The 27,865-nt window shown below is 42.1% G+C and overlaps 1 protein-coding gene across 1 annotated transcript in view; it reads right to left on the bottom strand.

Moving 5' to 3' along the window:
- SCN11A (sodium voltage-gated channel alpha subunit 11) overlaps positions 1–27,865 on the bottom strand; it is a 77,718-nt gene that overhangs the window by 13,779 nt on the left and 36,074 nt on the right. The window contains exons 14-24 of the mRNA XM_060110779.1: positions 23,894–24,079; positions 21,264–21,632; positions 19,213–19,644; positions 16,553–16,672; positions 15,673–15,787; positions 13,141–13,295; positions 9,705–9,914; positions 5,132–5,233; positions 4,378–4,647; positions 3,625–3,678; positions 690–831 (exon numbers count right to left, since the gene is read on the bottom strand). Coding sequence (XP_059966762.1) covers positions 690–831; positions 3,625–3,678; positions 4,378–4,647; positions 5,132–5,233; positions 9,705–9,914; positions 13,141–13,295; positions 15,673–15,787; positions 16,553–16,672; positions 19,213–19,644; positions 21,264–21,632; positions 23,894–24,079 — 2,155 coding nt within the window. The remainder of the gene's footprint in view (positions 1–689; positions 832–3,624; positions 3,679–4,377; positions 4,648–5,131; positions 5,234–9,704; positions 9,915–13,140; positions 13,296–15,672; positions 15,788–16,552; positions 16,673–19,212; positions 19,645–21,263; positions 21,633–23,893; positions 24,080–27,865) is intronic.

The following is a 27,865-nucleotide window of genomic DNA, read 5'->3' as shown; positions in this document are numbered from 1 at the left end:
TCAGAACACTTACTTTAGCTTATAGTTGGGCAAAATCATGTAACACAAGCCCTATTAATAAAGTGTTGAATACCTCATGTAATTTATTGAATACTGTACTGAAAGTGAAAAACAGAATGGTTGTATGGGTACAGAACGCTGTAAGTATATATCGATTGTTCACCCTCAATGAGTGCGTGGCTGACTGGGAGCTGTGGCTGCTGCTACCCAGTGTCACAAGAGAGTATTGTACTGCATATCTCTAGCCCAGAAAAAGATCACCATTCAAAATCTGAAGTAAAGTTTCTACTCAGTGAGTATCACTCTTGCATCATCATAAAGCTAAAGTCATGTAAATTGAACCATCCTAAGTCGGGAATCGTTTGTACTCTTTTATCCTGGATAATAAGGTATGCTTGAAAGGTTACTAAAATATGACATAAATACTAATCCTGGTAATAATTTTTCTATTAGAGTTCCTTTGTTTAAGAGGGTAGAGTGGAGAATAAAAACAATGATTTAATAAAACCCAGCTGTTTTAGTTCCTTTTCAGCCATATCCTCAAGACTCCTCTTCTCCAGGAGGCTCCCTCTTTGTTCTCATGCAGATGATAAAGGCTACTTTGCACAACAATTTAGAACAGATTTATGCTCCATTCAAGCTCTTTGGAGAAGAAAGGTAAAAATACCAAATCAGGACAACCCCCATACTTATCTTTTTCTGCTGTTGGTTGAAGTTGTCAATAATAACACCAATAAAGAGATTCAGAGTGAAGAATGAGCCAAAGATGATAAAAACTACGAAGTAAACATACATTAATGAGTTCTCCTCAAACCTTGGCTGCTGTCCTTCCTGTTAGGGATTTTTTAAATGAGAGAAGAAAACAATTACTGGAGAAAAACATGAGCCATCTTAACTGCCTGGTAGCAGCAGCATTAACCACTCAGCCTCCTCCAGTCAGCCGTGGCCCTGCAGGGAGCCTCTCTCTCCTCTTTCAGCTTCCCCCAGCGCAGCTTGAGTGGTACCATACAGTGGGGAGGGGGTGTGGTGGAGGATTAGGCTTTTCCTTCTAAGCAATGGAGAATCATTGAAGGGTTGTGAGGGAGGAGAGTGGCATGTTCATATGTGTCCTCTGATAAGGCTCTCTAGGATGTCCATATGGACAAATAATTGGAGGGAGCCAGATTGGAGATATCCACCAGAGAAGGGACATGTTCACTTCAGGAGATTGACTACCAGCCCTTGTTGAAAGGCTATATCCTTCAAACAGAGCTCACTACTGTATTTAGTCTGTGCTTGCATCCTGTCACTCTTGAATTCCTAGTGCCTGGCACAGCTTGTGACATGTAGGTTCTCCACACACATTGAGTGAGTGGATGAATGATCAAGCTCTAGAATGGACAAGAATGGACTATAATCAAGCTGCCCTAGCTTAAGGCATGACCAAAAGTGTCCAAGATCTTCACATGGTCATTGGTTTTATTCATTTTGGGGATAGGTGGCAGGAGCATCTCTGTTTTCTTTCCCCTGATCACATTCAAAGATAGAGATGAATGTTGATAGCTCTGTTATGTGTTGAATGTACTCATGATACTTGTTTTTCAAAACCCACCATACAGACTAGTGTATTAGAGGTAAATATTTGAAACAATTATTTTTCTCTTTTGTCTTGAAGAGTACCTGACCTTAGTCCCAGTTGGCTGGAAGCATCTACTTGTTTGAATTAAGGATAGGCATTAGTCTAGAAACAATGTAATGGAAAGAATAATTAATATTCAGTATCTGACATTGAAAACAAGATTATGCAGCAGGCTAATCATCTTGCAAAGGGAGGTTCAGACAGAAAGAGGAACACAGAAAGGATCACCTCACTTGTACCCAGGGAATTGTCAGAAAGAGAAACAGAGAGAGAGAGAACATCAGAGCTGTGAGATGTGTATCCTGATTTTCCCTTCTTTGGGTTTGGAGAGGGGGCTTGGGGCCCAGCAAATCGAGGGAAACATGGAGAGCAAAGAATGTGTGTTCTGGCTCAACTTTGGTATTTTTCTTTTTTTTTTTTTTTTTTCTGTACGCAGGCCTCTCACTGCTGTGGCCTCTCCCGTTGCGGAGCACAGGCTCCGGACACACAGGCTCCGTGGCCATGGCTCGCGGGCCCAGCCGCTCCGCGGCATGTGGGATCTTCCGGGATCGGGGCACGAACCCGTGTCCCCTGCATCGGCAGGCGGACTCTTAACCACTGCGCCACCAGGGAAGCCCTCAACTTTGGTATTTTTCAAAGAGAAAACTACTGCTGGGAAGGCCTGGGATACGTTGCGCAGGCAGGATGACTTAAGAGACTGGAGTAGCATAATTGGGCAGACAGTGGTCTCTTGAACCTTCTTTAGTTCTTGTGGCTTGGATGTGGGGTTGACAGCCATATGCCTGCCATTGTGGGCTTCTTAGTAAGGGATGGGAGTAGACTGCTGAGCCAGGAGACCATATGAAGGATATGGCAGAGAGTCAGTGTTTGAGGCTAGGAGGAGTTGAAGGAGGAGAAAGGCCCATGGTTTCACCAGTTGCAGCTTCAATATTTGAGAACAGTAGGATGCTCTGTGACTACACAGACAAAGGCCATTATACTAGCACACACCAGTTAGGATATCCCAGGACCACAACAGGACAGGCACACCTCCACACACCTCCACCCACCCATCATTCACTCAAGGAACATATATGAGACATATACTTCTTTGGTCATACATAAGATCTCCTCCCTATCCCCTAGCTCCACCTCAAGGCAGATGGATGTCTAAGGTAAACTGAGGTGAAGTTCATATATTCATACAGACAAAAAAATAAGCACATTAATATTTTTAAATATTTCCTTTGTTATAAATTGCCTCTACTACTACTATAACACTATTCATATCACCTCTACTGCTACTACCAGCTGTACTGAACATCTACTATGTGCCAGGCATCAACTCTGTATACTCTCAAACAATAACACATATGTGTGTGATGGTAGGAAAAAATAAACAATGCTGATTCCATTCTTGATTCAACCATTTGCTCTCGCTATGACTTTGGGCAACACTCTTCCTTTCTATTCCTCAATTTTCCCAACTGGGAAATAGAAATGGACTATTTTGCTGAGTACTCTTCTAACCTTGGGAATCCATGATCACTTTATTTAACTATAATTTGACAGTTGGCAATTACTAGAAATCCCCTTATTCTCTGGGGAACCTGGAGCCATTGAAGGGTCTCTTGCTCAGACCTAGTCCAATCTTAAGGTTCTCTCTCCCACAGTAAAGAGCAGGTACTCTTTGAAATTTGGCTTCTGCCTTTCCACTCACTTGAAGAAGAGGTGAGAGAGGAAAATCAAGGCATCCTGTGATTCTGTTGCTTCTGGCTCCACCTCCTACATGAGTGGTCAGTATGGAGAAAGAGGACTTGACTTTGTAGCATGCTAGGATGTAATACTCACAGGAGGATGAATAAGAATCCTTTTAATCCCTGTTTCATAGTGTTTGTCCTAATGAAAACAAGGCAAAGAATCCTGGCCACTGTAATTATAATGCAGGAAGTTCTGGGCTGTCCATTTAGTCATGATATTCCTGATTTGATCCTAGCACTCTAGAACACGGTAGAACACAAGCTCACCCCTCTGGAATCAACAGCTGCATACATAATATCCATCCAGCCCTTAAATGTTGCCTGCAATGAAAGCAGAGAAACATGAACGTAATTATAGACTTGCCATCAACAGACAAGTGCCATACAAAAGCCAGCACGTCCAGTGGGCAGATGTACATAAGACAATGTCCCACCCTTCCAGGACAGAATGTCCACATAAAAGAACAGCAGAAGGAAATTCAAGGATAGATGTCTTGGATTTTTTTTTTCTTCATTTTCACAAGACAAAAAGTTTAAAAACAAGAGAAAATTTCTGCCTTAAAAACTGCTAAAGAAGCTATGAACCAACTGCTGCAAAGAGCCTGATTAAGGAAGGCTCTTTCCTGATTCCACATCTGTTTGCACTATCTGTCCAAAACCTTGCAACCACGATTTGACCTGGGACTGACTTCCCACAGGGAACTGTTACTAATGGAGTGGCTTAGCATCTGAGGCTCTATGTCTCTCTGGCTGGAGCTCAGGAGAGCAAGGCACCCTTTAGGACAGAGTGAGAGGTCCAGACCCTTATGGGACAGCTCCTGGAGGTTGAGGCTCAGTAGAAAATAAGGTTGGAGATGCTCAGTGCAGAACAATTCCAGAGGGCATTAGCTCCCATGTGAGAAACTGTGATTTGATTCTCTTATCTCAATAGAGTCACTGTATTTTTATTAGCTGAGAAATGGTTTATGATTCTTTTAAGGTTTCTTTCCCCAGAGTGAAAAACAAACCCACAGCGCTTACCACTTGCAGCAGTGCGAGGTAAGCCATTCCCACATTGTCAAAGTTGACTTTCAGGGTGAACCAGGAGAAATTTCCACTTTCACATTGACTCCGGTTTGCAACAATGTTGTAATTTATAACTGAGTTTCCATCTGTTACATTAACGCATCTTCCAAATTTTCCAGAAAACAAACTTACTCCCAGGATACAAAATATGAGCCAGAAAATGAGGCAGACAAGCAAAACATTCAGAATGGCAGGTATGGCACCTATGAGAGCATTAACTACCACCTTAAGGAAGCAAAACAGAAGAAAAATATAATAGACCTGTGAGACTCAACAAGCTCTTGATCTTCCCAGGATGGGTCTAACGTGTGGGGCTGGATTTCTTGGAGCCCCGTCTTTACATTCCAGCCCCGAACCCACACCCACGGCAAGCCCTGCTCTCAGCTCCATACATAATGGGTCCTTTCTGTTGCCACAGGATCACCTGAGAAGTGTCCTCTAATGATGGTGTTACGAGACTTATGGGACACCTACCCTAGGATTGAAGGGAAGCCAGAGCCCATCTCGGCTGTCACAGAAGCACTTTTAGGTGAAGACTGTATCTTAGACTTTTCTTTTCTCCATCTCTGAAATTCTAAGCAGTGGGCTGGATGGGAAGGAGTCCAGGAAAAGCTTGGCAATTTAAGGGAAGCCCAGCCCAAGAAGAGCAGTTGGCTTCTCTGCCTTTCCCTGCTAGCTGACTTTCCTCCCATCCATCTGAAGAACATACCTTCATTCCTTCAAACTGGGACAGCGCTCGCAGAGGCCTCAGTGCTCGCAGAATCCGGAAGGACTTCAAGACCTTTAAGTCGATGAGACTGGTCACAGAGACCTGGTGGGAAAAGAAGCCACAGGTAGTGCACCTGACTTGGTGCCCAGAGAACCCAGTGGGGATTAAGAGCTGTCTTTCTGAGAGGCAAACTCATTGTGCCCACAGTGGATTATCCAGACACAGAAACCAGCCAGACCCTGCTGGAAGGGGAGGGCAGGTGAGAGGCTATTTTCCTCCTTGCCTGGCAAAGCTACAGCCCATATGGGTGAGAACAATGCATTTACATGATTTGCTTGATGAAAGACAAAGAAAAGCTGAGACATTGTTGTGAATTAAAGGAAACCAAAGAGACATGACAATGATAAGTCATGTGAGGTCTTGAGTTTGATCCTGGATTGAGGTGAGGGGAAAGGTGATGGTGTGTGGGTAGGGTGAATTAGCCATAAAGAACCTTGTGACAATTGAGAAAATTTGAAAATGGATGTGGGTTTTAGTATTGGACCATGTTAAATTCCTAACCTTGATAACTGTATTGTGACTGTGTGAGATAATATCCTTGTTCTTAGGAAATACACACTGAAATGTGGAGGGCTAATGGAGTGTGATGCCTGCAACTTAATCTCAAGCAGTTTAGAGGGAAAAAAAATAGAAAAAATGATAAGGCAGATGCGCTGCAATGCTAACAATTGGTGAATCTGGGGGAAGAGTATAAGGGATTCCTTATACTACTTCTTGCAATTTTTCCATATGTTAGAAATGATATCAAAATCAAGTTATGAAGAAATAATTCTTTGTTTGCTAATATTTCCCTCCATTCAAATAGCTCTCTTTTGGAGAATTAAATCCAATTTTCTCTCCTAGCATACTTCTTCCCAATGGGACAGGACTGAGGATTGGAAAACTCTGTAAATACACTAACTTAAAATTCAACAAACCTGCTGAGCTTAAGTTGAAGGCCACTATTTGCAGACCTTCAGCCATTCTTATTGATTATGCAGACCCTTCAGAGGCTCAGCTTAGAAGGGGAGTGGCTCAGCATGACAGGAAGTGAATTATCCTGTCAATCTCATTGTAAAAGTAAAATATTTGCAAATTGAGAGAAATTGAGTGAATGTGACAGAATAACCAGATTTTAAAATTTGTAATCAACTTTAAAAAATCACCACCAATTCGAAACGTGTTTATAATGGTTTTTTCAAGTAGGTTTTTTTGTTCTTCTGTTTGTGACAGCATTGCCTGTTGGGAGACCTATTTAATCAGCTTTTCCACAAATACACCTACTTTGTTCCTAGCCAGAGGGACAAGGATGGCAAAGCCTAGCAGTTCTGGCTTTACTAAATGACTGTTACCATAGGTGGGGAAGATGTTCCTAGAGGGGCATTGTACACCCTTTCGCCTGGAACCTCACCCCCAGTCTCTGTTCCACCAATTGGGAGACATTGATGAGACACACAAACATAAAAACATCCACATTCTTTCCCACTCTACGGCATTCTTCCAGGGGGGAAGTCTTCACTAGTTTTATTTTATTTCTACCTAATTTGCATTTATCACTCTGCACTATGTTTTTGAGATTCCTATCATGTTGATATATATTCTCATGGTTTGCTCCTTTTAACTGTTATGAAATATTACAGCATATAAATATTCATATTTTATTAACTCATTCCCTCTTGGTGAATATATAAATTATTTCCATTTCTTTGCTACTATGAACAATAGCAAACTGGACAGACGTGTGCATTTTCCCTGGGTACATACACAAAAGTTTTCCTTAAATGTATAACTACAAGTGGTATTTCTGGGTTTGTAAATTGGGCTCATTTGTAATTTTACTTAATAGTGCAAAACTTTCCACAAACTGACTGTACAATAGTTAGCAGTGACTAAAAATTCCATTTTCCTAAATCTTTCTCATATTAGATATTATCCAACTTAAAAACTTTTGTCTATCTGATGAGTAAAAAGAAGTGTCTCATTTTAATATGCACTTCTGTGCTAACTGGTGATATGACTAGTGTGTATTTCTTTATACATTTATTAGCAACTTGAGCTCCTTCTGTGAATTGCCTATTTTCATCCTTCTCCCATTTTTACACTGGGTTGTCTTTTTCTTGTTGATCTGTAGGGAGTATTTACATACTGTAGACAATAACTATCTGTTATGTATATGGCAAATACTGTCTCCAGGGTCTAGCCTGTCTTTAACTATAATTATGGTATTGTTGAACAAAAACAAAAAGAAAGTTTTACATTTTGAAATAGTTAAACTTATGTCTATATGTATGTATATATGTATTTGTGGTTGTGTTTGCATTTTCCTACTCCAAAATTATAGAGATCATTTTTTATAATCTTGAGTAACAAGCAACATAAAAGGATTATTCACATACACTCTCTCTCATTTAATCCGCATGGCAATGCCCTGAATTAGGCAGTGTTGTACATCACTACCATGTTACAGATAAGGAAGCCTGAAGCTCAGAGGATCAGCAACTTGTTTCAGGTGGAATTGGGTCTGTATAATGCTAAGGCTGATAATAGTAATAGTGGACCACACTTATTGAGTGCTTTCTCTGGGATTTATAGAGATATATATTTACAGGATTATTTCTTTTCTTGCTCTACTCATTTCTGTTCCATTCATTTCATTGTCAACTTTATGTTTGTCTCATTAAATAAGTTTGTGAGCCTCCCCTCTTTTTCTGTTCTTTGTAAAAATTTGAACAAGGTTGGAGTTAACTGCTCGCCTTAGTCAGTTCAGGCTGCTATAACAGAATACTATACAATAGGCTGGATGTATAAACAACAGAAATTTCTCACAGTCTGGAGGCTGGGAAGTCCAAGATTAAAATGTTGGCAGTCAGTGTCTGGTTGAGGGCCTATTTCCTGGTTCATAGACAGCCATATTCTCCCTGTCTTCACATGGCAGAAGGAGTGAGAAAACCCTGTGGGGTCTCTTTTATAAGATCACTAATCCCACTCATGAGGGTTCAGGATAAATGTCCTTATGTCCTAGTCACCTCCAAAACACCAAAACACTGGAGATTCGGTTTCAACATACAAATTTGGGGCAGGGGTGGGACACAAACATTCAGTCTATAGCCACTGCTCCTTGGAAGTTTGCTAAACTTGTTTTCAAAACCACCTGGGCCTAATATCCTTTTTGAAAGTGTAGTATTCAACTACTGCTTTGATATTTAAATGGCTATCATTAGATTTATGTTTTCAATTTTGTATCTGGTCAAATTTGGGCAATTTAGCATCTACACTCTCATTTTTATCCATATGAAAATTTATGTCAAAACTTCAAGCACTTTGCTTGAGGTTACACAGAAAGAGAGTAAACAAAGAAGATTTAGAATTAGTCTCCTAAGTTTAGGCCAGTAAACCACAGGATCTAGATCAGAAATACCAATAATCTTTCCATTGTCGTATGCATTTTTCACTATAATCTAATAAGATAATGGGTGTAGAGTGATTAGCACTCTGGAAACTGATAGGGATCGACATGATGATCATGGGGTTGCTTGTGTTGGAGCTCCAATGGCACTGATGCTTTTCTGAAATTCCTGAACCACACGGCTTATTTCTGCCAACCAACAAAATTATGGCTCTCCAGTGTGGTGTGCTGACCACACGGCTTATGCTATGTATTTGTCGTATCTACTTCCTTAAATAGCAGGGACAAAGTCTAACTAATTAGGTCATGGTAGCAAGGATATAGATAGATGTTAAAATCAAGGGCTTTGGAGTGAGGCTTACTAGGTTTGAGTCTCACCTCCATCACTTCTAGCTGGGCAAGCTTGAACATGTTTCTTAGCCTCTCTATGACTTAGTTTACTCCTTTGTATCTGGGAAAAATAACAATAACTACCACATGGAAAGGCTGTGGTAACTAAAAGATAGAATGCATATGACGCATATGGCAAAGTACTGTTTTCTCTGGTACAGAGAAAGCAGTCGAAAAATGTGATCTACTATTACTACTACTGGCCTTAGCATCATACAGACCAAGGTGTGAATTACAATTTCACCTGAAACAAATTGCTAACCCTCTGAGCTTCAGGTTTCCTTGTCTGTAATATGGTAGGTGATATATAGGTCTGCTTAACTTGGAACATTGTTGTTCAGATTAAATGAAAAAATGTATGTGAATAATCCTCTTTGTTGCTTGACAATCAAGACGCAGACCAGTCTAATCTGCTCGCTGCTGACCTGCTTTGAGAAGTCTTGAAAAGAAATGAAAAGTTGGAAGGAGAAGTAAAAGTAGAGAATACAGAAAGTTATTCTAGATTTACATCAGACATAAGCAGTGCTTATGGAGAGAAGTGAATGAGTACTATCATGGAAAGTGTTGAGGTGGTGAGCATATGAGATGCAGCGTATGAGGAATGGGAATGAGGAAAGGCTGGACTGCTGATGGATGAATGTGAAGAAAAATATTTTGGAGAGGGACTCATATAAGGCACACAGGAATAGCAGCTCCCATGTGATCCCCTCCTCCACCCCTACCCACCCCCCCCTCAACCCCCACCTGCATGGGACACAGAGATGTTAAACTTACAATCACAATGATGAAATCGAGCCAGCACCAGGCACTGGTGAAATACTTCCTAAATCCAAAGGCCACCCATTTCAGACCCATCTCCAAGATAAAAATGTATGTGAAAATACTGTCAGTACAATTAAGTATTGCTTGGATTTTGGGTTGTGTAACAAGGTAAATATCTTCAAATACCTGAAATGATAAAGCACATCCATAGACCAAGTTGAACTCTCTGCTGACTATACCTTTTATTTTTCTTCCTTATTTGAATAAACTAGTACCTCTCTTGGTGACAAGGTTTTGCTCAAAAGGTATTAAGGCTGAACTTTTCCAATAGAAACAATTCCTTGAGTAAGTAAAACCAGAAGAAGGAAAATCCTATTTCTAGATTTCTGTTGCCACTATAGTTCCCCAGGCTCTCATCACTGGCTCCTGGAATATTTAAAAAATAAATCTTCACCACACTATTTCCTGGTCTTCCTAATCCTTTCAACTCTTGCCAACAATATCTTGCCAACTTTTCCAGACCCTCCCAGTGGCATACACCATCTCTCTCATCCCCCTAGTTACCTGGTGGCTCTATTCAGTGGCTCTTTGTTTCTTATAACATCAAGTCCAAACACCTTAGCCCACACTCTGGATCCTGCCAACCCTGAGGCTCGTCATCTTCCACCACAAACAGCATTATCCGTTTACCCCAGTGTCCCCTACAGATGTGATCATTTTGTATGTGAACCATGATTTGCAAAAGTTTGGGAAGCACTGGGCTAGAGCTCCCAATGTAAATTACTTTGAATATTAAACTTCATTAAGTGTGATTTATGAAAATTAGATACCCAAGCTTTTGGAGAGACCCTTTTCCATGCTACATCCAAACTTTCTTCACCTGAAGTATGTGTGCGTGTGACTCTTCAGGGTCTATATTACTAGGGTATAAGCTGTCCTTTTGGTCTTTACAGTGTTACTGAGGATGAAAGAAAAGAGAGAAGAGGCACTAAACCTGCCAAGTCATTTGGCAGGCAATGCCAAATGAAGGCAAGAAAGACATCAGCCCTGCTGTCAGGGACTAAGGTAATCCCACAGTCCCACAACCCTAGGGAAAAAGAATAAAGAATAAAACAGTCTCACTTCCAACCCCCAAGTGGGCTTTTGACTGAAGAAGGCCCTTCATCTCCTCCTCTGCCCCACTGGCTCCTGGTCAGCATTTAAGATCTCAGCTTAGCTTATATCTTCTATAGGAAACTGTCCTTCTTCCACAGGAATAGGTTAGGTGCCATCCTACATGGCCCCATGTCACCCACTGCTTCTCTGAGTGTATCACTATGGCCCTGGTCTATAATCTTCTGGACTCCATCTGTCTTCCCTACTAGCCTCCAAGCTCCTGAAGGTCAGGGATTGTCTGTTTGCCTCTTGAGGAGAGACAAATCTGAATGGTGTTGGAAGCTCATTTCCTCTCTCATTTTGAAAACTTAGCAACAAGCTGGCTCAGTAGGTCTGAGTTTGCCCAATGGAAGAGCAGGCTGATATCAGCAACTGAGCTTTGGAAGCTCCCATAATATAACTAGGCCATTTCCTAATCCAGGAAGCTCCCATTATTAAGTAGTTGCCCAAATCAGAGCTTCTCAAACTCTAATGAGCCCCAAATCACCTAGGTTCTGGTTCAGCAGGTCTGGGGTGGGCCCAAGGCTCTGCATTTTTAATAAGCTGCCAGGTGATATGAGGCTGCTGGTTCATATACCACATACAGTGGTGAGGGACTAGATGTTTCTTGTCTCCATTTCTCTATAAATATGTGTAGTGAAACAGGGCCTGGGTCCCTCTCCTGGAACCCTCTGCATTGTGTGCTCAGTATCACTCTGCCCGGCCTACGCTTGCCTCATCTGAAGGCAGATGAGAACTAGGAGGATTGTGTGCCCTCTGCTACTTTTCTGATTATAAGTTTTCTCACATGGTGCATGGGGTGTGTGTCTGTGACCTTGTGACGACACCACTGCTTTTCTGCTGACTAACACAGGGCGTGGCAGACAACAATGACCATTTGTGGAATAAATGCAAGAACCCTGTCTTTTGGAAGTGTAGACAGCTGGTGAGATGTGATCACCAGAAGATTACAGGGAACCCTACAGGGTGAGCAATAAAAATTAATCAAGGGAGTTCTCTGGGATGGTCTTAGGGAAATTTTCTTTTTTGTTTCAGGGATAATTTATATTGCAGTAAGCAGGTAAATGGGGATGCCTGTTGATCACAGGCTCTGGTGGGCCCCCATGTGTGCTCTTCTCCTTTCACCTAGAGATTACATAGGTGTAAAGCACTAACCAGGAAGGCAGGGGTGTAGGAACAAGACATGTCCTTGTCCCTCCTAGCAACTTGTGAAATGTTCTGTGACTCTAAATCCATAAGGGATAGCTCAGTACTCCATTCACTTGACATGACAAATAATAAGAGAATTTAGTTTTATATTATGGCCATTTTAAGAGGAGACACAGAACATAATGGGAGGGAGAGAGAGAAACATGTAGGTGATAAGAGAGAACATACTGTTGCCCAAGGTGAGGATATATGCGCAGAGGAGGAAAGATGGACTACAAGGTGAGAAGAGAGCGCAGAAAGGAGTTTATGACTATACGGTTAGGGAGGCTGATGGATTTAGTTATTTCCAAACCTCACTGGAAATCACACCATACCTCAATTTAGAAGGATCTGTCATACACATAAAGCGGTATCTCTTTGTCTCTCCTCTCAAGGGATCATGAGTGGTGAAAAGTACCAAGGCAACTTATATCCTAATCTGGTCCCTGTTGACTTCTCCTCCTAATGTTTTACCTTTCAGAAAGCAGCACTATGGTCTTCAGAAAAAAAAAGAATAGGAACATTGCTGTCTAGAGGAGGAAACATGTAGGATACAGTGAAAATGTCTAGAAATCCTCCAGGAATGATGGACAGACTTGGAGTCAAGGGCAAGACTCTAATAGCCACTTTAAAGTGCCTATTTGGGGACTTCCCTGACGGTCCAGTGGTTAAGACTACACACTTCCATTGCAGGGGGCATGGGTTCAATCCCTGGTAGGGGAACTAAGTTCCCGCATGCTGTGTGGTGCAGCCAATATATAAAGAAAGGAAGAAAGAAAGGAAGAAAGAAAGAAAGAAAGAAAGAAAGAAAGAAAGAAAGAAAGAAAGAAAAAGTGCCAATTTGGATCATCCTTCCCACAGGTAAAGCATCTTCGGCTTGGGGATTTCCCGGTTGTAGCATTCCTCCAGAACTTGTTGTGCAAAACCCTGTCCCCTAAGGGGAAACAACAGCAGAGATCCCACTTCTTCTTGGTCTCCCCACATTCACAGCCCCGTGAGGGACCAAGTCAGAATGAAGCCACCCAGCTGCCTTGATCCCAAATGTGCCCACAAGACCATGATAATTTACCAGTGCCCCACTGCTCAGCAGAATCACAAAGATAATAAAGCTCTCAAACCAGCTGTGTTTCACTATTTGGTAGCAGGTTTTCCGCAGGTTCCACCAAATGATCCAGGGGGACTTCCTCTGGTCCATAGTACAGCACGGAGAGCAGCAATTCAGGCCTGCAAGGAATTAGCATCACTATCATTAGTGTCTATAATACGTATGCATTAATAGCCCAACTCTTCACCCCTCCTTGTACACACCATGTGACTTTGAAAATCCACCAACTAAAGAGATGGAGTCTTTTTGCAACCCCTTGAATCTGGGCTCAGCCATGTGACAACATTTGGCCAACAGAGCAGAATAGGAGTCATATGTGCCAGTTCTGACTCAGTGAGAAATTCAACAAAGATATAGAACTATAGGAAATATAAAAAAGAACCAATCAGAACTGAAGAATACAGTAACTAAAATGAAAAATGCACTGGAGGGAACTAACAGATTAGAGGATGCAGAAGAATGAAATCAGTGATCTGGAAGACAGGGTAGTGGAAATCACCCAATCAGAACAGCAAAAAGAAGAATTTTTTTAAACGTGAAGAGTTTAAGGGATCCCTGAGACAACATCAAGCATACTAACATTAGCATTATAGGGGCCTCAAAAGGAGAAAAGGGACAAAAGACTTATTTGAAGAAATAATGGCTGAAAACTTCCCTAACCTGGGGAAGTAAACAGACATCCAAGTTTGGAGATTGGGAGCACAGAGATTCCCAAACAAGATGAACCCAAAGAGATCCATGCCAAGATACAGTATAATTAAAATGTCAAAAATTAAAGATAAAGAGAGACTCTTAAAAGCAGCAAGAGAAAAAGAACTAGCGTTATACAAGAGAACCTCCATAAGACTATCAGATGATTTTTCAGCAGGAACTTTACAGAGCAAAGGGACTGGCACAATATATTCAAATTTTTGACATTTTAATTATAATGTGTCTTGGTGTGGATTGTATTATTATTGTATTATTCAATTCTTTCCTACATTTTCTAAGTCTTCATTGAAGTTCTTACTGGGATGAAGTTCATTTTCCTCCCTAGTTTGGTCAGAATTCTTTTTTTTTTTTTGCGGTACGTGGGCCTCTCACCGCTGTGGCCTCTCCTGCTGCGGAGCACAGGCTCCGGACGCGCAGGCTCAGCGGCCATGGCTCACGGGCCCAGCCACTCCGCGGCATGTGGGATCCTCCCGGACCGGGGCACGAACCCGTGTCCCCTGCATCGGCAGGCAGACTCTCAACCACTGCGCCACCAGGGAAGCCCGGTCAGAATTCTCATGATCATCTCTTTGAATTCTTTATCAGGTAAATTACTTACCTCTGTTTCTTTAGGGTTTTTCCTGGGGTTTTATTTTGTTCTTTCATTTGGAATACATTCCTCTATCTCCTCATTATGACTTTCAGTTTTTGTTTCTATGAACTAGGTGAAACAGCTACCTATCTTGGTCTCGAAGGAGTGGACTCGTGTGTGAGTATCCCCTGTGTAGATGGCTTGCACCTGGCAGCTTTAGCAGGGCAACTGGGACTGGAGCTTGCCAGGGGCAATCTCTGGGGAGCACTCCTCCTAAGGCCACCCAGGCGGGGCAGCTGGGGTTAGAGCAGGCTTGGGCTGGAGTCAGTCCCTGGGGAGTGCTGAGGCCAAGGCTGCCTTGGTGGGGTAGCTAGAGCTAGAGTGAGTGAGGGCTAGGGGGAGTTCTAGAGGTAACTCAAACAAAGGCGCTCTCTGGTGCCTCTGACCCCACAGAGGGCTCCAGTACGTCCCTGCTCATTTGGCAGAAGCTCTAGGGTTAGTACATGGATATCCTTCCAGTATAGTCTAGATGCCCTTTAAACTGCTATTTTCTTGCTGCGTCCCAAGGTAGGTGAGTCTGTGCTCTGGCCCCGCAGCAATATTCCTTCCTACTGTAGGTCACTAAGTTGGGGGTGGGATTCCCATGGATACCATGTCTCCGTCTTTCCTACCTGTTTCTATGTGGTCTTTCTATGTGCAGTAGCTGTTCAATCAACCCCCAGGTCTTTTTCAGGAGGAACTGCTCTATAAGTAGGTGTAGAGTTGGTGTGTTCATGGAAGGAGGTGAGCTCAGGGTCTTCCTACACCACCATCTTGGACCCCTGCTCCCAGAGAAAAATCTTGAGAGATGAGTTGAGGGCCTGGCAAGGGCTCTAGTCAACCCCAGACTTGTGGTCAAGTTCTCTTGGTCTATGACCTCTAGTACATCCTGACAATTGATGTACTGGGAACTCTACCAAGTGGCAAAAATACTGGCCCAGTGGGCTTTCTGGGAAAGTTTTCTAGATTTTCTACCCTGGTACTTGGGCTGTACAAGTTGACCCCACCTAAATCAAGAATTTCCTGAAATGGTCCCAAGAATCCAGGGAAGACTCTTCACTTTTGTCTCCAGTAGAAGCAGAAAGAAGGCCTCTATCAAAACCATACATCTTCAAAGAATAACAGAATCCCATCCAAATATTCCATGAACTGAAGGTAGGAATACTGCCACTTACCTTTGGGCAAACATCTCTCTGGTTCCTTTTTGGGAACCATTTCAAGTACCCGCCTAAAGGGATCCTGTGGACCAGTGGTGCTACATTCTGAGAGCACACTCGCAGCATCAGACTTCTGTATATCAGAACAAAGAAAGGGGGAATCACTTCCAACACCCTCTTTCACCATGGTTAATACCTAATACCTTATTTTATGACTTTTTATGCATGAAACTAGCTAGGCAAAGGTATGAGGGGTGTCTAGAAAGTATACCTCTTGTTGCGTTCTTTCCTAAATGTTCTGACCAGCCCTGACTTCAGGAAAGAATTCTCTAACTGCTCTCCCTTGGTTGATGAAAGATAAGGCACATGAAGACACAGTGCCTTAACCTTTTCCTCCCTTCAAATCTTACCTCTGATCTGCTGACTAACCCCAAATATGGAAGCCAGGTGATAAGAAGGATGCTTCTTTACTGAGACTGAAATTGTCAGCTACCTCAATTCCCAGAATAATAGGCCTAGAACAGTGGTTCTCATTGATTTTACCCTCCAGGAGACATTTTGGCAATGTCATTGATTTTATCCTTTAGGAGGAGGCATTTTGGCAATGTCTAAAGACATTTTTTATTTTTACAATGGGGGGATGCTATGGGCATCTAGTGGGTAGAGGCCAGAGTACTGCTGAACACCCTACAATACACAGAATTGTCCACATAACACAGAATTATCCTGTCCCAAATGTCATGGTGGAGAGGTTGAGAAACTCTGGCCTAGACCTTTGCTTAAGATCTAATTCTGGCAGTTTGCTTTGTACTAATCTTGATAGTTTTCCACAGTGGCTATCTTGGAGAAGGTGTATGGATGAGCCATGTTTCTTCTGGGAACACCCTGGGAAAATTACCTTTCGGGGATTCTGTATCGACAGATAAGGATCATCTTCAGAGAATATGTCCATTTCCACACTCTGAGCTCCTGGACTGGTGGGCTCCTTGGTACTCTGATGGAGTTCACTGGCCTGACACTGAGAAACCCCGAGTAGGATTAATATTCCTCCTGGACATCTCAGTTGAGATGAAACAAGTTTGAATTCTATTTGGTTTTCTGTTTGTCATGAAAATTATTACATTATTAACCTTTTTTGCTTTACTTTTGAAAACTGATCCTGGAAAAACTCAACATAAAATAATTCTGGAACACTACTATAGGAAACTTACTCATAAGTAATATAATCAAAACAATATGCTTTGGATACAAAATTCACCAAATAATTAAGAGATGAAACTTACTGTAGCCTTTCAATTCAATGGCAAAATAATAAATTGTTTAATAAATGGTACTGGCATAATTAGTTATCCCTGAAAAAATATTACAATGTCAGAATATAGTAAAAATTAAAATCCATAATCATTTGATATTCTGATGTAAAAACAGATGTATAAAAATATTAGAAGAATAACTTGGAAAATAATTTTTTACTCTGTTGGGTACAGAGGGCTGGCTTAGCAAAATAGGTAACTGAAAGACATAAAGAAAATATGAAAATATATCACAACATAAAAATAAAAACTAAATTTTGTCCTCTGACCTGCAGCTAAATCCAAGAAGGATATGCAAAGTCACACCTTAAGTGAAGGTTTCGTCCTAAAATCTATGTGAGGGTTCCTGTGAATGTGACACTGTAAGGTCATGATTTAAGAACACTTTCCCCTTTGAACATATACACACAATAAACAGGTACATATTATCTATGGACCAGACACAGAACAAAAAGATAAAGTAATAACAATTTAAAGCATGTAGCAGGTAATGGTGAATAAAAGTGCCCTGTGTGAGGAAGGAAACCACAGTTATGTCCAAAGCTTGAAACGGTGGGCTGGTTGAAGTTCTTGCACTTAAGAAAGTCAAAAGAAGCTGTGGTTTTGTGACCACCTAGAGGGGTGGGATAGGGAGGGTGGGAGAGAGGGAGACGCAAGAGGGAAGAGATATGGGGATATATGTATATGTATAGCTGATTCACTTTGTTATAAAGCAGAAACTAACACACCATTGTAAAGTAATTATACTCCAATAAAGATGTTCAATATAAATAAATAAATAAATAAATAAATAAATAAATAAATAAATAAATAAATAAAAGAAGCTGTGGACAATGTTTGGGATTACAATTATACAAAGCTGCATACCTAGAGAGGAAGGAGGCAGCACAGCCTCAGAAACAAGACCTGGGCAAAGGGAGCCACTGGTTCAGTGACTGGATCTGCAAAATGCCTAGTATCACTATTAGACAAGAATCCCAAGTTGGCAATACAAGACTTAGTTCTGAAATGGATCCCCTAGGAGGGTCAATTAAAGATACCACAGAACTTAGACTGCAAAGAGAGGGACAGATCCTCCCACAAAGATGAGCTTTCAAATTCACACTCCAAAATGTATGAGTAGACAAAACATAAAACCAGTAGCCCTCAAAAATTAGCTACAGGGAGGTGAATTTACTTGAGAAAAAAATGAAATTAGTATAGTAATCCGAACGCATCATTAAAATTAACAAGTTTAGAATTTAATTTTAAAAAGATATACAGAATTTCGCTTCCTGGATAGTAAAGTAAGAAGCTCTGCAGACATGCTCCACAGGAAAATTAACATAAGCGGTGGAAAATATTCGTAAAAAATCATTTAAGTTTCTGGAAATTGTCCTAAAGGCATACAGCAAATGAAGAAATATTTACTAAAAATTTCTACACATTTCAGTAATAACAGCAGGAGTCTATGTCACTTGAGCCATGACCTGCTCTCTTCCTTCCCACCCCCAGCTCAGTTTGACAGAAGCTCCACTCTAGGCAGATGTGACCAAGAAGATGGGGCTCCCTTTACCCTCAGCTCCCAATCAAGAGATATATATCTCACCAGAAGGTGCAGGTCACCAACTTTTCTCATCTCCTCCAACTCTGAGTTGAAGAGGCTAAATTTCTGGTGAATGTGGCCAAGAAGTTGGATTTCCTTTTTCAATTCAGTTTCTACCCATAGGACAGAGACTCTATTCCAGGTTCAAAAGCTTGAGAATACTGGGGCCCTGATCACCCTTACTCCAGCTAGTTTGCAGGGCAGAGGTTCCATGAAGGAAGAGGGAGGCTGAGAGATGAGAGACTACTGCCCCTCGGAGTACCAAGGGTAGCGGCTATGGCTAAGTGATCCTTCCCAGGGTGGTAGGCAATTCATAAGAAACAAAATCTCTTTTTGTGCTATTCACTTCACCTTCCACACTCCCTTTCTCACCTTTCAGCCAATTCAAAATCTATACTTCTTCTTTTAGGGCTCAACCAAAGGCACTTGATTCCCCTGTTGCCCCAGCCCACTCTGATTGTGCTCCCCTCTGAACTCCTCTGACACCGCCCACCTGGGCCACAAGTGCAGGACCATGATTAGAACCAGCCCCGGATGTGCAGCTGCCACATTTTATACCCTTATCATCTCTGCATACTGCTCAGAACAGGGCAGGCAACCAGTGCCCTATGGCAACTCTAGCTTTGTACAACCTCTAAGTCTATGCGTGAACCTTCATACCTGTTTTCCAGCCGCAGGTTGTGTGACAGGCTGTGCCTTATCTTCACCAGGGGATTCAGCATCATCTTCTTCCTCTGCTAGTGGGGCCAACCAAGTCCGATCATGCCCAACACTCAAGGTCTTTGGTGTGGAAGTCAGTACACCAAACTCCTCCCAGGTCTCTGGGCCCTTTCTCATCTCTGTGACCAGGGAAATGACACCTTTGCTCTCTGCCTCAGGACCATCTGTCACCTCTTTTTGCTTTGGTAAATGTTGTCTCCTGCACCACTTGGTACAAAAATGCTTGAGAGTATATATGACAAAACAAAAAGCCCGGCAGAACCGGTCCAGGGCTAACTGGACTTTGGTTTTCCTGACCTCTCCTTCCAAGTGTCCATCTCTCTCCTCATTGCTGAAGGAATTGAGCAGCAAGGCAATGAAGAGGTTGAGTACCTGGGAAGGGGCAAAGGGAGGGGGGACATAAGGAGAATGAAAAATTTAGCAAAGGAAAAGAATACAGTAGGTTTCCACAACAACTTTTCCCCAAGACCCAAAACTAAATCAAATGAGAGTTCTATGTCCTGCCTCCCAAGAAAGTTCATCTGTAAAATAAATAAAAGGAGAGAAGATTGAGGAAGTAATAGGGACATCAAGATAAGACCAAAGAAAAATTGAAGTTAAAGAGTGCAGACAGCCATATCCAGTCTGTCTGTGTGTAAGCAGCACGTACTGTAGACCCTGGCCAGGGTAAGGCTAAATGGTGAAACCATGTGGCAAAATCAAAAGTGGATATTCCTTGGGGTTCAGCCAGAGTCACTTTTTCTGGAATTGCCCATAGCGATATGGGTCTGATGTCTAAGACTGCTGTGCTAGGAGGTCCTCTCCTGTCTGCACAATTTGAGAGATGGTATACTTGTGCAGGCTTTTAAAAATCTCTTTTGTTTGTGGCTCTTGCCAGCTCAAACGTATACAGCTCTCTGGGAGAAGTGTCTTGTGGGTGTTAACGGGTCTAGTCACTCTTCCTCAGCTTCACCAGGAGAATTCCCAAGTCTGAATCTTTGCTCAAGCTCTCCTCTATTTGCTAAGTCCTCTTTGCCTCTTAAGTGCCCTTCTCAAGTACTGTGTCTCCCACAAAGCCTTTCTTAGTGCTCCCTTCCCACCCCCTTGGGTGATACCCTGCCCTTCTGATCTTTCGTATCTTTTACTGTCTATCAACATCACTTATTAGGTATTTAGGATAGTTAATTTTATTTCTATGTGGATTGTTAATTATATTTGCATGATAGCCCCAACTCAGTTCTGAAGATGTTATGTTCAGGTATCCCTGTCTGTCTCCTGTCTCTTCATACCCTCACTGGTGTACACCTAATTAGCCTCTCCATAAATAGCCATGTTTCCAGCTGCAAGTAACAGACTCAGGGCAGCTTACACAGTAAGAAAATGTCACATGACAAGATATTTGAAACGTTTTAAACAGGGGACCAATTATGACCCGACAATAGGTTTGTTCCACCTTCCCTCTATCTTCCTCAGTGCTTACTTTGTCTTAGTTTAGTTCTTCTCATGGTTGCATAATGTTTGCAGTTCTACCAAGAGTCACAGTCATAAAAGGTCCAGAGGAAGTAAAAGGACCACTTTTTTTTCCTCATCCCTCCTTCCTCCCCTCCTCCTTCTCTCCCCCTTCCTCCTCCTCCTCCTCTTCCTTCTCCTCCTTCTTCTTTTAAACAACAAGAAACCTTCCTCAGTGGACATTTCTTTACATCTATTGAACAAATTAAGTAAAAAACCCCTACCTCAGCCAATCAATGGCGATTTGAATAACCACCTGGAGTAGGATAGACATTGGGACATCTTTATGAGCACTACGTGACAAGGTTTTCTTTCATGCTTACTGTACTGTCTTCAAACAAAATTCAAATGCAGATTTTAAAATATTATATATAACATTACATTTATAATACTATACTTAGAGTAACAATTTTCACTAGTGAAGTGTTACAAAAGAAGCCAATGCATTTGTTTAGTCCATGTATTTAATACAATGACAACAACAACAAAACTAAGACACTCACCACGAGTTTTCCTATCACCATGATCAACAGAAACACAATAATGCACAGTGCTTGGTTAGCTTCTTGCATACATTCCCACATGTTTTCGATCCATTCCCCACAGAGGATGCGGAATACCACCAGAAAGGAGTGGTAGAAATCCCCCATGTGCCAGCGTCGTAAACATGGGACTGCAGGATCATGGGACTTTGAATTACTCTTTATGCAATTGAATTTAGAGCCAAAAAGCTGCATGCCAACTACTGAGAAAATAAAGACCACAATGGCCAAGACCACAGTCAGGTTTCCAAGGGCTCCAACGGAATGGCCAATTATCTTAAGCAGTGTGTTTAAAGTTGGCCAGGACTTGGCTAACTTGAAGACCCTCAGCTGTAAAAACAGACAATAAACAAAGATGGAAGAAAAGCCAGTTAAGAACAAATTCCATCTGCTCAGCTATAATTTAAATGACATGTTCCCAAACCACAGCATTTATAACTTTCAAAAATCTTTTCAAAGCCAGATCCATCCTAAACATGGTCATCAACTCCATGTCCCAATCTAATATTCACCTGTATCTACTTTTTGTTTAAAAAATGGAATATTTTGGTCTAATATTTTAAATGATAAAGACTTTGGGATCATGATGGTGGAATTGAGCATACATGTTTATTAAATATAATGAATGTATTAGAACCCTATATAATATACCAAGGGTCAAAAACTTTGGCCCCAGGGCCAAATCCATCCCATTGCCTGCTTTTATATGGCCTGAGAGGTAAGAATGTTTTTTACATCTTTAAATGGTTGGAAATAATTTCTTAAAATATTTCATTACACATGAAAATTGCATGAAGTTCAAATTTCTATGTCCATAAATAAAGTTTTATTGGAACACAGCCACGCACATGTGTTCTCTACTGTCTACAGCTACTTTTGTGCTACGATAGCAAAGCTGAGTGGTTTCGACAGAGACCATATGGCCTATAAGGCTGAAAATATTTACCATCTGGCCTTTTACAGATAAAGTTTGCTAACTCCTGTATTATATATTTGAGGTCACAAGTTTGAATCTAAACTTCATAAGGATGACAAGAGTAACATGATGTTTTGTACCCAGGAGAGAAAAGGCAATCAGCCAGTCAAGACACACTCTTTCCACGAGAAATTTTCTCCATGGAAACTTACAGACCTTATAGGAGACAATAACCTTAGAAAAAACACAGCAACTAGTTTATAGATTATTTCTTATATTAACTTTCAATGTAAACCAGTGGTTTCACTCCAAAGTACAATCCTGTTAAGTATCAACTATTTGGGGGGTGGGGAGATACTGCAGGTCAGTATGACTTATCACAAGAGAAGGACCACCACTGTCTACTTAGAGGGGAGCTGAGGGCATCTCAGGGAGAAACTGTGGTTCTGTTCTTATCCACAGGCAATGCCACAGAGCTCCTTGCCTCATAGCATGGCTGTAATAAGTCTAAACAATAGTAAAGCGAATGTAATTTTGCTCACCCAAGCACCAATAAAACTTTAGGGAGCAGCCTAATAACGCCTGACTTTAAGCAGTGTGATTTTCTAACATATGCCAAGTATAACATGTATGCTTAAGTAACTGAATCAAATGTCTTATTCTACAGGCTTAGAAATCCTATCCATGCCAAAAAAAAAAGTAAATCTCTGAAAGGGGACAAGAGGTCACCTTTTGTGGTTTCCCTATTACCCTCCCACATGTGATTTCTCTGTGATTTCTGTCCATACTTCTTGTGGGGTCTGTCACACTCCATTTTGCCTCATGGTCATTTCTGGGCCTGTCTTGTATCTTCCCAAGACTGCAAACTCCTTGAAGGCAGTGCTTTCCTCACCTTTGAACCTTCCCTCATGTACATATCAGGTGCTCGGCAAAGGTTGCCGGGATGCCTCCAATGGTTCGTGGATGGAGGGCAAAGACTACAGAAAAGGAATGTGGTACTGGCAGCAATGAGGAGGGACCCTGTGAGATAACACCTGCAGGCAGCACCCGACCCTCATCCTGGGCTCTGTAGTCTACACCCCCTTGGTGAGCCCAGCTGTGAGGATGCCTGGCTCAGAGCTCTGTGGGGGAAGAGATCATTGGAGGGGTTGTACACGAAGCAGGGAGCAGAGTCCTGATACCAGAAGACACAATTTTGCATCTGGTTGCCTGAGGATCATCTTGTGGAGGGAGAGGGAGGAAAGTAGGGGTTCACCTGAGAGAAAACGCCTTGGGACTCACAAAGGTATTAAAGACCTGGGTGGGAGGAGGAGTGCAGTTTTGGTTCTCAGGTTAAGGTAAGATGGTAAAGTTTAATCCAAACTAGCTACTGAACTCACTCAAGACTCTTCAGTCCTGTCAGATAAGTTATTCAGTATGGGACTTCCCTGGTGGAGCAGTGGATAAGACTCTGCGCTCCCAATGCAGGGGGCCCAGGTTCGATCCCTGGTCAGGGAACTAGATCCCACATACATGCTGCAACTAAGAGTTCACATGCCACAACTAAGACCTGGTGCAACTAACTAACTGACTAACTAACTAACTAAATAAATAAATAAATAGCTGGTTAAATTGGATTATCATCCTGACAGCCCCTTAAAAAAAAAAAAAAAAAGAAGGAAAGAAAGTGCCTTACCACTCTTAAGGAACGAAGTGACATACAACTTTGTTTTCCTGGACACATACTATTTATTATCACCTCTGCAAAGCTCAGAAGAGCAACAATGCTGTCAAAAATGTTCCAGCCTCGACGAAAGTAGTGGTAGGGATCCAGCGCAATGATTTTTAGGCACATTTCAGCCATGAAAATGCCAGTGAAAACCTACAGCAAGACAAAGAAAAATGAGAAAAGGAAGCTACCTCTTCTTGGAGATACATTTTTAAGAATGGTCCAAGGGAATTACAGAGGTTACAAAGAAATAAAATGTATTCTCATGCTTGATACAATATGCCCTGCAATCCACAAAAAAGAAACGTTTACCACTGTAGTATGAACCTCACTCTACCTTTGCCCCTCTCTCTGCCCTCCTCCATGGCCTCCACTCCAGTGTCACCAAGCTAAGAGACATCAGGATGGAGAATAAATATTATTTTCCATTCTGTTAAAAAATAAAGCAAAATTGGCTTCTTGGTAGATGGCAGAGTAATAGGAAGTGTCAAGCAATTCCTCCTCTGAATTCTCTTTAAGATACTAATAACTCCGAAGTGGGGGGAATACACAACAGCTCTGAAAACTAAAGATAAATATCGTTCATAAACCAGAATGCAGGAGGAGTTCACCTAACCATTCAATCTCAACACCTTGATCAGAAAAAAAAAAAAAAAAAAAATTAAAAGGGCCCAGAGCAGAGAACTGAAAAACACTACCAGGCGCAGAAAAATGTCTTTGAGCAACCTGATATAGAGGATAAACCCTAGATTGGTCATGGTTGAAAGGAAGATTAGCGAGTCAGAATATAATCCTAAAGACTCACTAGAATGCAGGGCGCATCATTCCAGAACAAAATATCAAAGAATTAAAAGGAGGGGCAAGAGCTTAAAAAGCACTAAACTATGTCTTTCCCAAGGGAAAAATAATTCTCTGTCTTTAACAATTAGATAATACAGGCTTAAGATATTTGCAAAATGTAGCACAGTAGCCAAATTCAAAACTAAATCTATCTATTCTTTGCAGAAGATAAAGCAAAGCATTCCTTCATAGCAAATAGCACTTTCTCTATCATACACACACACACACACACACATTAAATAGAAATGAGAAAAACAATAGTATGAAAGTAATACAGTAATATGAGAAGGGTTAAAGTCTTTTAAAATGTATTTTTTGTGTGTGTGTGGTAAGCGGGCCTCTCACTGTTGTGGCCTCTCCCGTTGCAGAGCACAGGCTCCGGACGCGCAGGCTCAGCGGCCATGGCTCACGGGCCCAGCCGCTCCGCGGCATATGGGATCTTCCCGGACCGGGGCACGAACCCATGTCCCCTGCATCGGCAGGCAGACTCTCAACCACTGCGCCACCAGAGAAGCCCCTAAAATGTCCGTCTTAACAGGGGTCCCCAACCTCCGGGCCACAGACCAGTACCGGTCTGTGGCCTGTTAGGAACCAGGCAGGAGGTGAGCAGCAGGCGAGCCAGCGAAGCTTCATCTGCCGCTCCCCATCACTCGCACTACCACCTGAACCATCTTCCCCCTCCCACAGTCCGTGGAAAAACTGTCTTCCACGAAACCGGTCCCTGGTACCAAAAAGGTTGGGGACTGCTGGGGCTTCCCTGGTGGCACAGTGGTTGAGAAGCTGCCTGCTAATGCAGGGGGCACGGGTTTGAGCCCTGGTCTGGGAAGATCCCACATGCCGCGGAGCAACTAGGCCCGTGAGCCTACTGAGCCTGCGTGTCTAGAGCCTGTGCTCCGCAACAAGAGAGGCCGCGATAGTGAGAGGCCTGTGCACCGCGATGAAGAGTGGCCCCCACTTGCCACAACTAGAGAAAGCCCTCGCACAGAAACGAAGACCCAACACAGCAAAAATTAATTAATTAATAAATAAACTCCTACCCCCAACATCTTAAAAAAAAAAAAAAAAAAAAAAGGTTGGAGACCGCTGTGTTATAAGACTCTCCTCTTTAGTTCTGGAAACAACAAAAACAACCCTTAAATGATTAAATTTCCTTATTAAAAAGTAACACGTGATCTATCTTTATAAATAATTCAATGACTTACTATTTATAAAATACATCCCTAAAATAAAATGACACAAGTTAAAATAAAAGGATAGGCATAAATAAACACAGAATAGGCAAATAAAAAGAAATCAAGGGTGGCAAAGAAAAATCAAAGCTTATACCTATCTTCTCCCTTTAAACATTGCTGCCTATCCCTGCCCAGTGCCATAACCAGCACCTAAAAGCAGGCAGTATTGCGCATTCCCGTTAATTGCGCTGGACTGATCTCCATCCCCTTTTGACCCACTCTTCCTCCTCCTGTCTCCTTCAGGCTTTAGGTATCTGAGCCCAACAGCGTCCCTAGATGCTTTGGGACCATTGGTTCTGCAATCCAATTCAATCGCTATTTATGACTTCTTGGGAGCTCAATGTACTCGTTTGATTCAAGCAATTCTGAAGCCTAGAGAGTCCATTTCTAAGTCTAGTCCACAGAACTCCACAGGCCAGATTAATCCTGGTCCATCCATCAGAAGGGAGAGGTCTGAATGTGTTCTTTCAAGCTCAGGGCTCCAAGGCCTCCCCGCACCACCATCACAGGGCCACCAGAGATGAGGTGGCTGCCCCTTTTTTTGCATGTCTAGGGAATGGGGCACATGGAATAGATGCACAGGCTACATAACCAGCTCTGCATGTTTCTCTTCAATTTTCAGGACCCAGGGTCCAGCTGCTGCCTGTGTTCTCAGACACTAACAATGTCCCTGTGTTCCTTCTGCCTCTGGAGAGAGTGAAGAAGAATGTCACTTAATTTGCCAGCTTCCAACTGTAAAATGCAACTTCACCTCAGCACCCAGGATGCCTGGTCAGTGGGAAATGTGAGAGGCGGGCTTTGGCTATTTCCCACAGTTGGACCAGCAGATGAAGTGATGGACAGAACACCTTTGCAATTGGGAAGCCCTGCCCAGGGGGATAACTCTGGGTTCTTTGCATATTCTCTGGAATTTATCCAATAACTCCATCTACCAGGAGATGCTGAAAGATGGGTCCTGCTAACTCTGTCGAGGTAGGGACTGTTGCCCTGAGGGCACAGCATTCTGCCTCCAAGTGAAACTAAACCTTCAGGCCATTCTGGGACACCTCAACAGGAGAGAGCTAAACATCCTGGCCTGGAGCCCAGAAGATGCCAGCCTGTTATAAGGTATTGTGTGTGTTAGCTTTATTGTGCAACACGGAATCTAATCTGACCTATGCACACCCACAGGGCACTTCTTCCCAAAGGCGGTATGGGAAAAGGAACTTAAATGCAGACTGTCTGTAAGGAGATCCACCCTGCTCTTATACTGCAGTTCCCTACTCTTCCTGCATGGGATGTGGAACCAAGGGTGACAGGCACCTGTCTACAGTTCTACACCATCCTAAACCTGATGCATGGAAGCAGCTCTGTGGACCAACTCCTGATTCAATACGTACTGTGGGCTCTTGTCAAAGTAAAAAAAAAAAAGGAAAATTTAAAAATACCTACATACATACATACTGCCTGGAAATACTCTGCAATGCTAAAAATGATCATCTTTGCTAGTAAGACCATAGGAAATGAGTTTCTTCTTTGTATTTCCCTTCTTTGTATTTTTACTTATTTTTAAAATTAAAAAAACATATATTGCTTTTTAAATTAGAAAAATAACATAAAACTGTAAGAAGAAAAGGCTAGACATTCTGGTAAGAATTTTAGCTAATTAACTCATTAGCAAATTAGGGTAGAACATTCACTAGGTACTTACTTATTATTTCTGATATTTGGGAAACTAATTTTCCCTTGGGCCTTCTGCAGGAGCTATGAATTAAAGTGAACAGTTCTTGAAAAATCTGCTCCCCTATCTTAATGTTCCCAATTTAACTGAGAGTAGCTTCATCCAATAACAAACACACTGAAGCAGGCTCAAGTCTGGAACCCCACG

This window comes from Mesoplodon densirostris, chromosome 10 (assembly GCF_025265405.1).
Source record: "Mesoplodon densirostris isolate mMesDen1 chromosome 10, mMesDen1 primary haplotype, whole genome shotgun sequence".
Taxonomy (NCBI): domain Eukaryota; kingdom Metazoa; phylum Chordata; class Mammalia; order Artiodactyla; family Ziphiidae; genus Mesoplodon; species Mesoplodon densirostris.
The sequence above is the reverse complement of the archived record's forward strand: the minus strand, read 5'-3'. Positions and strand labels throughout refer to the sequence as shown.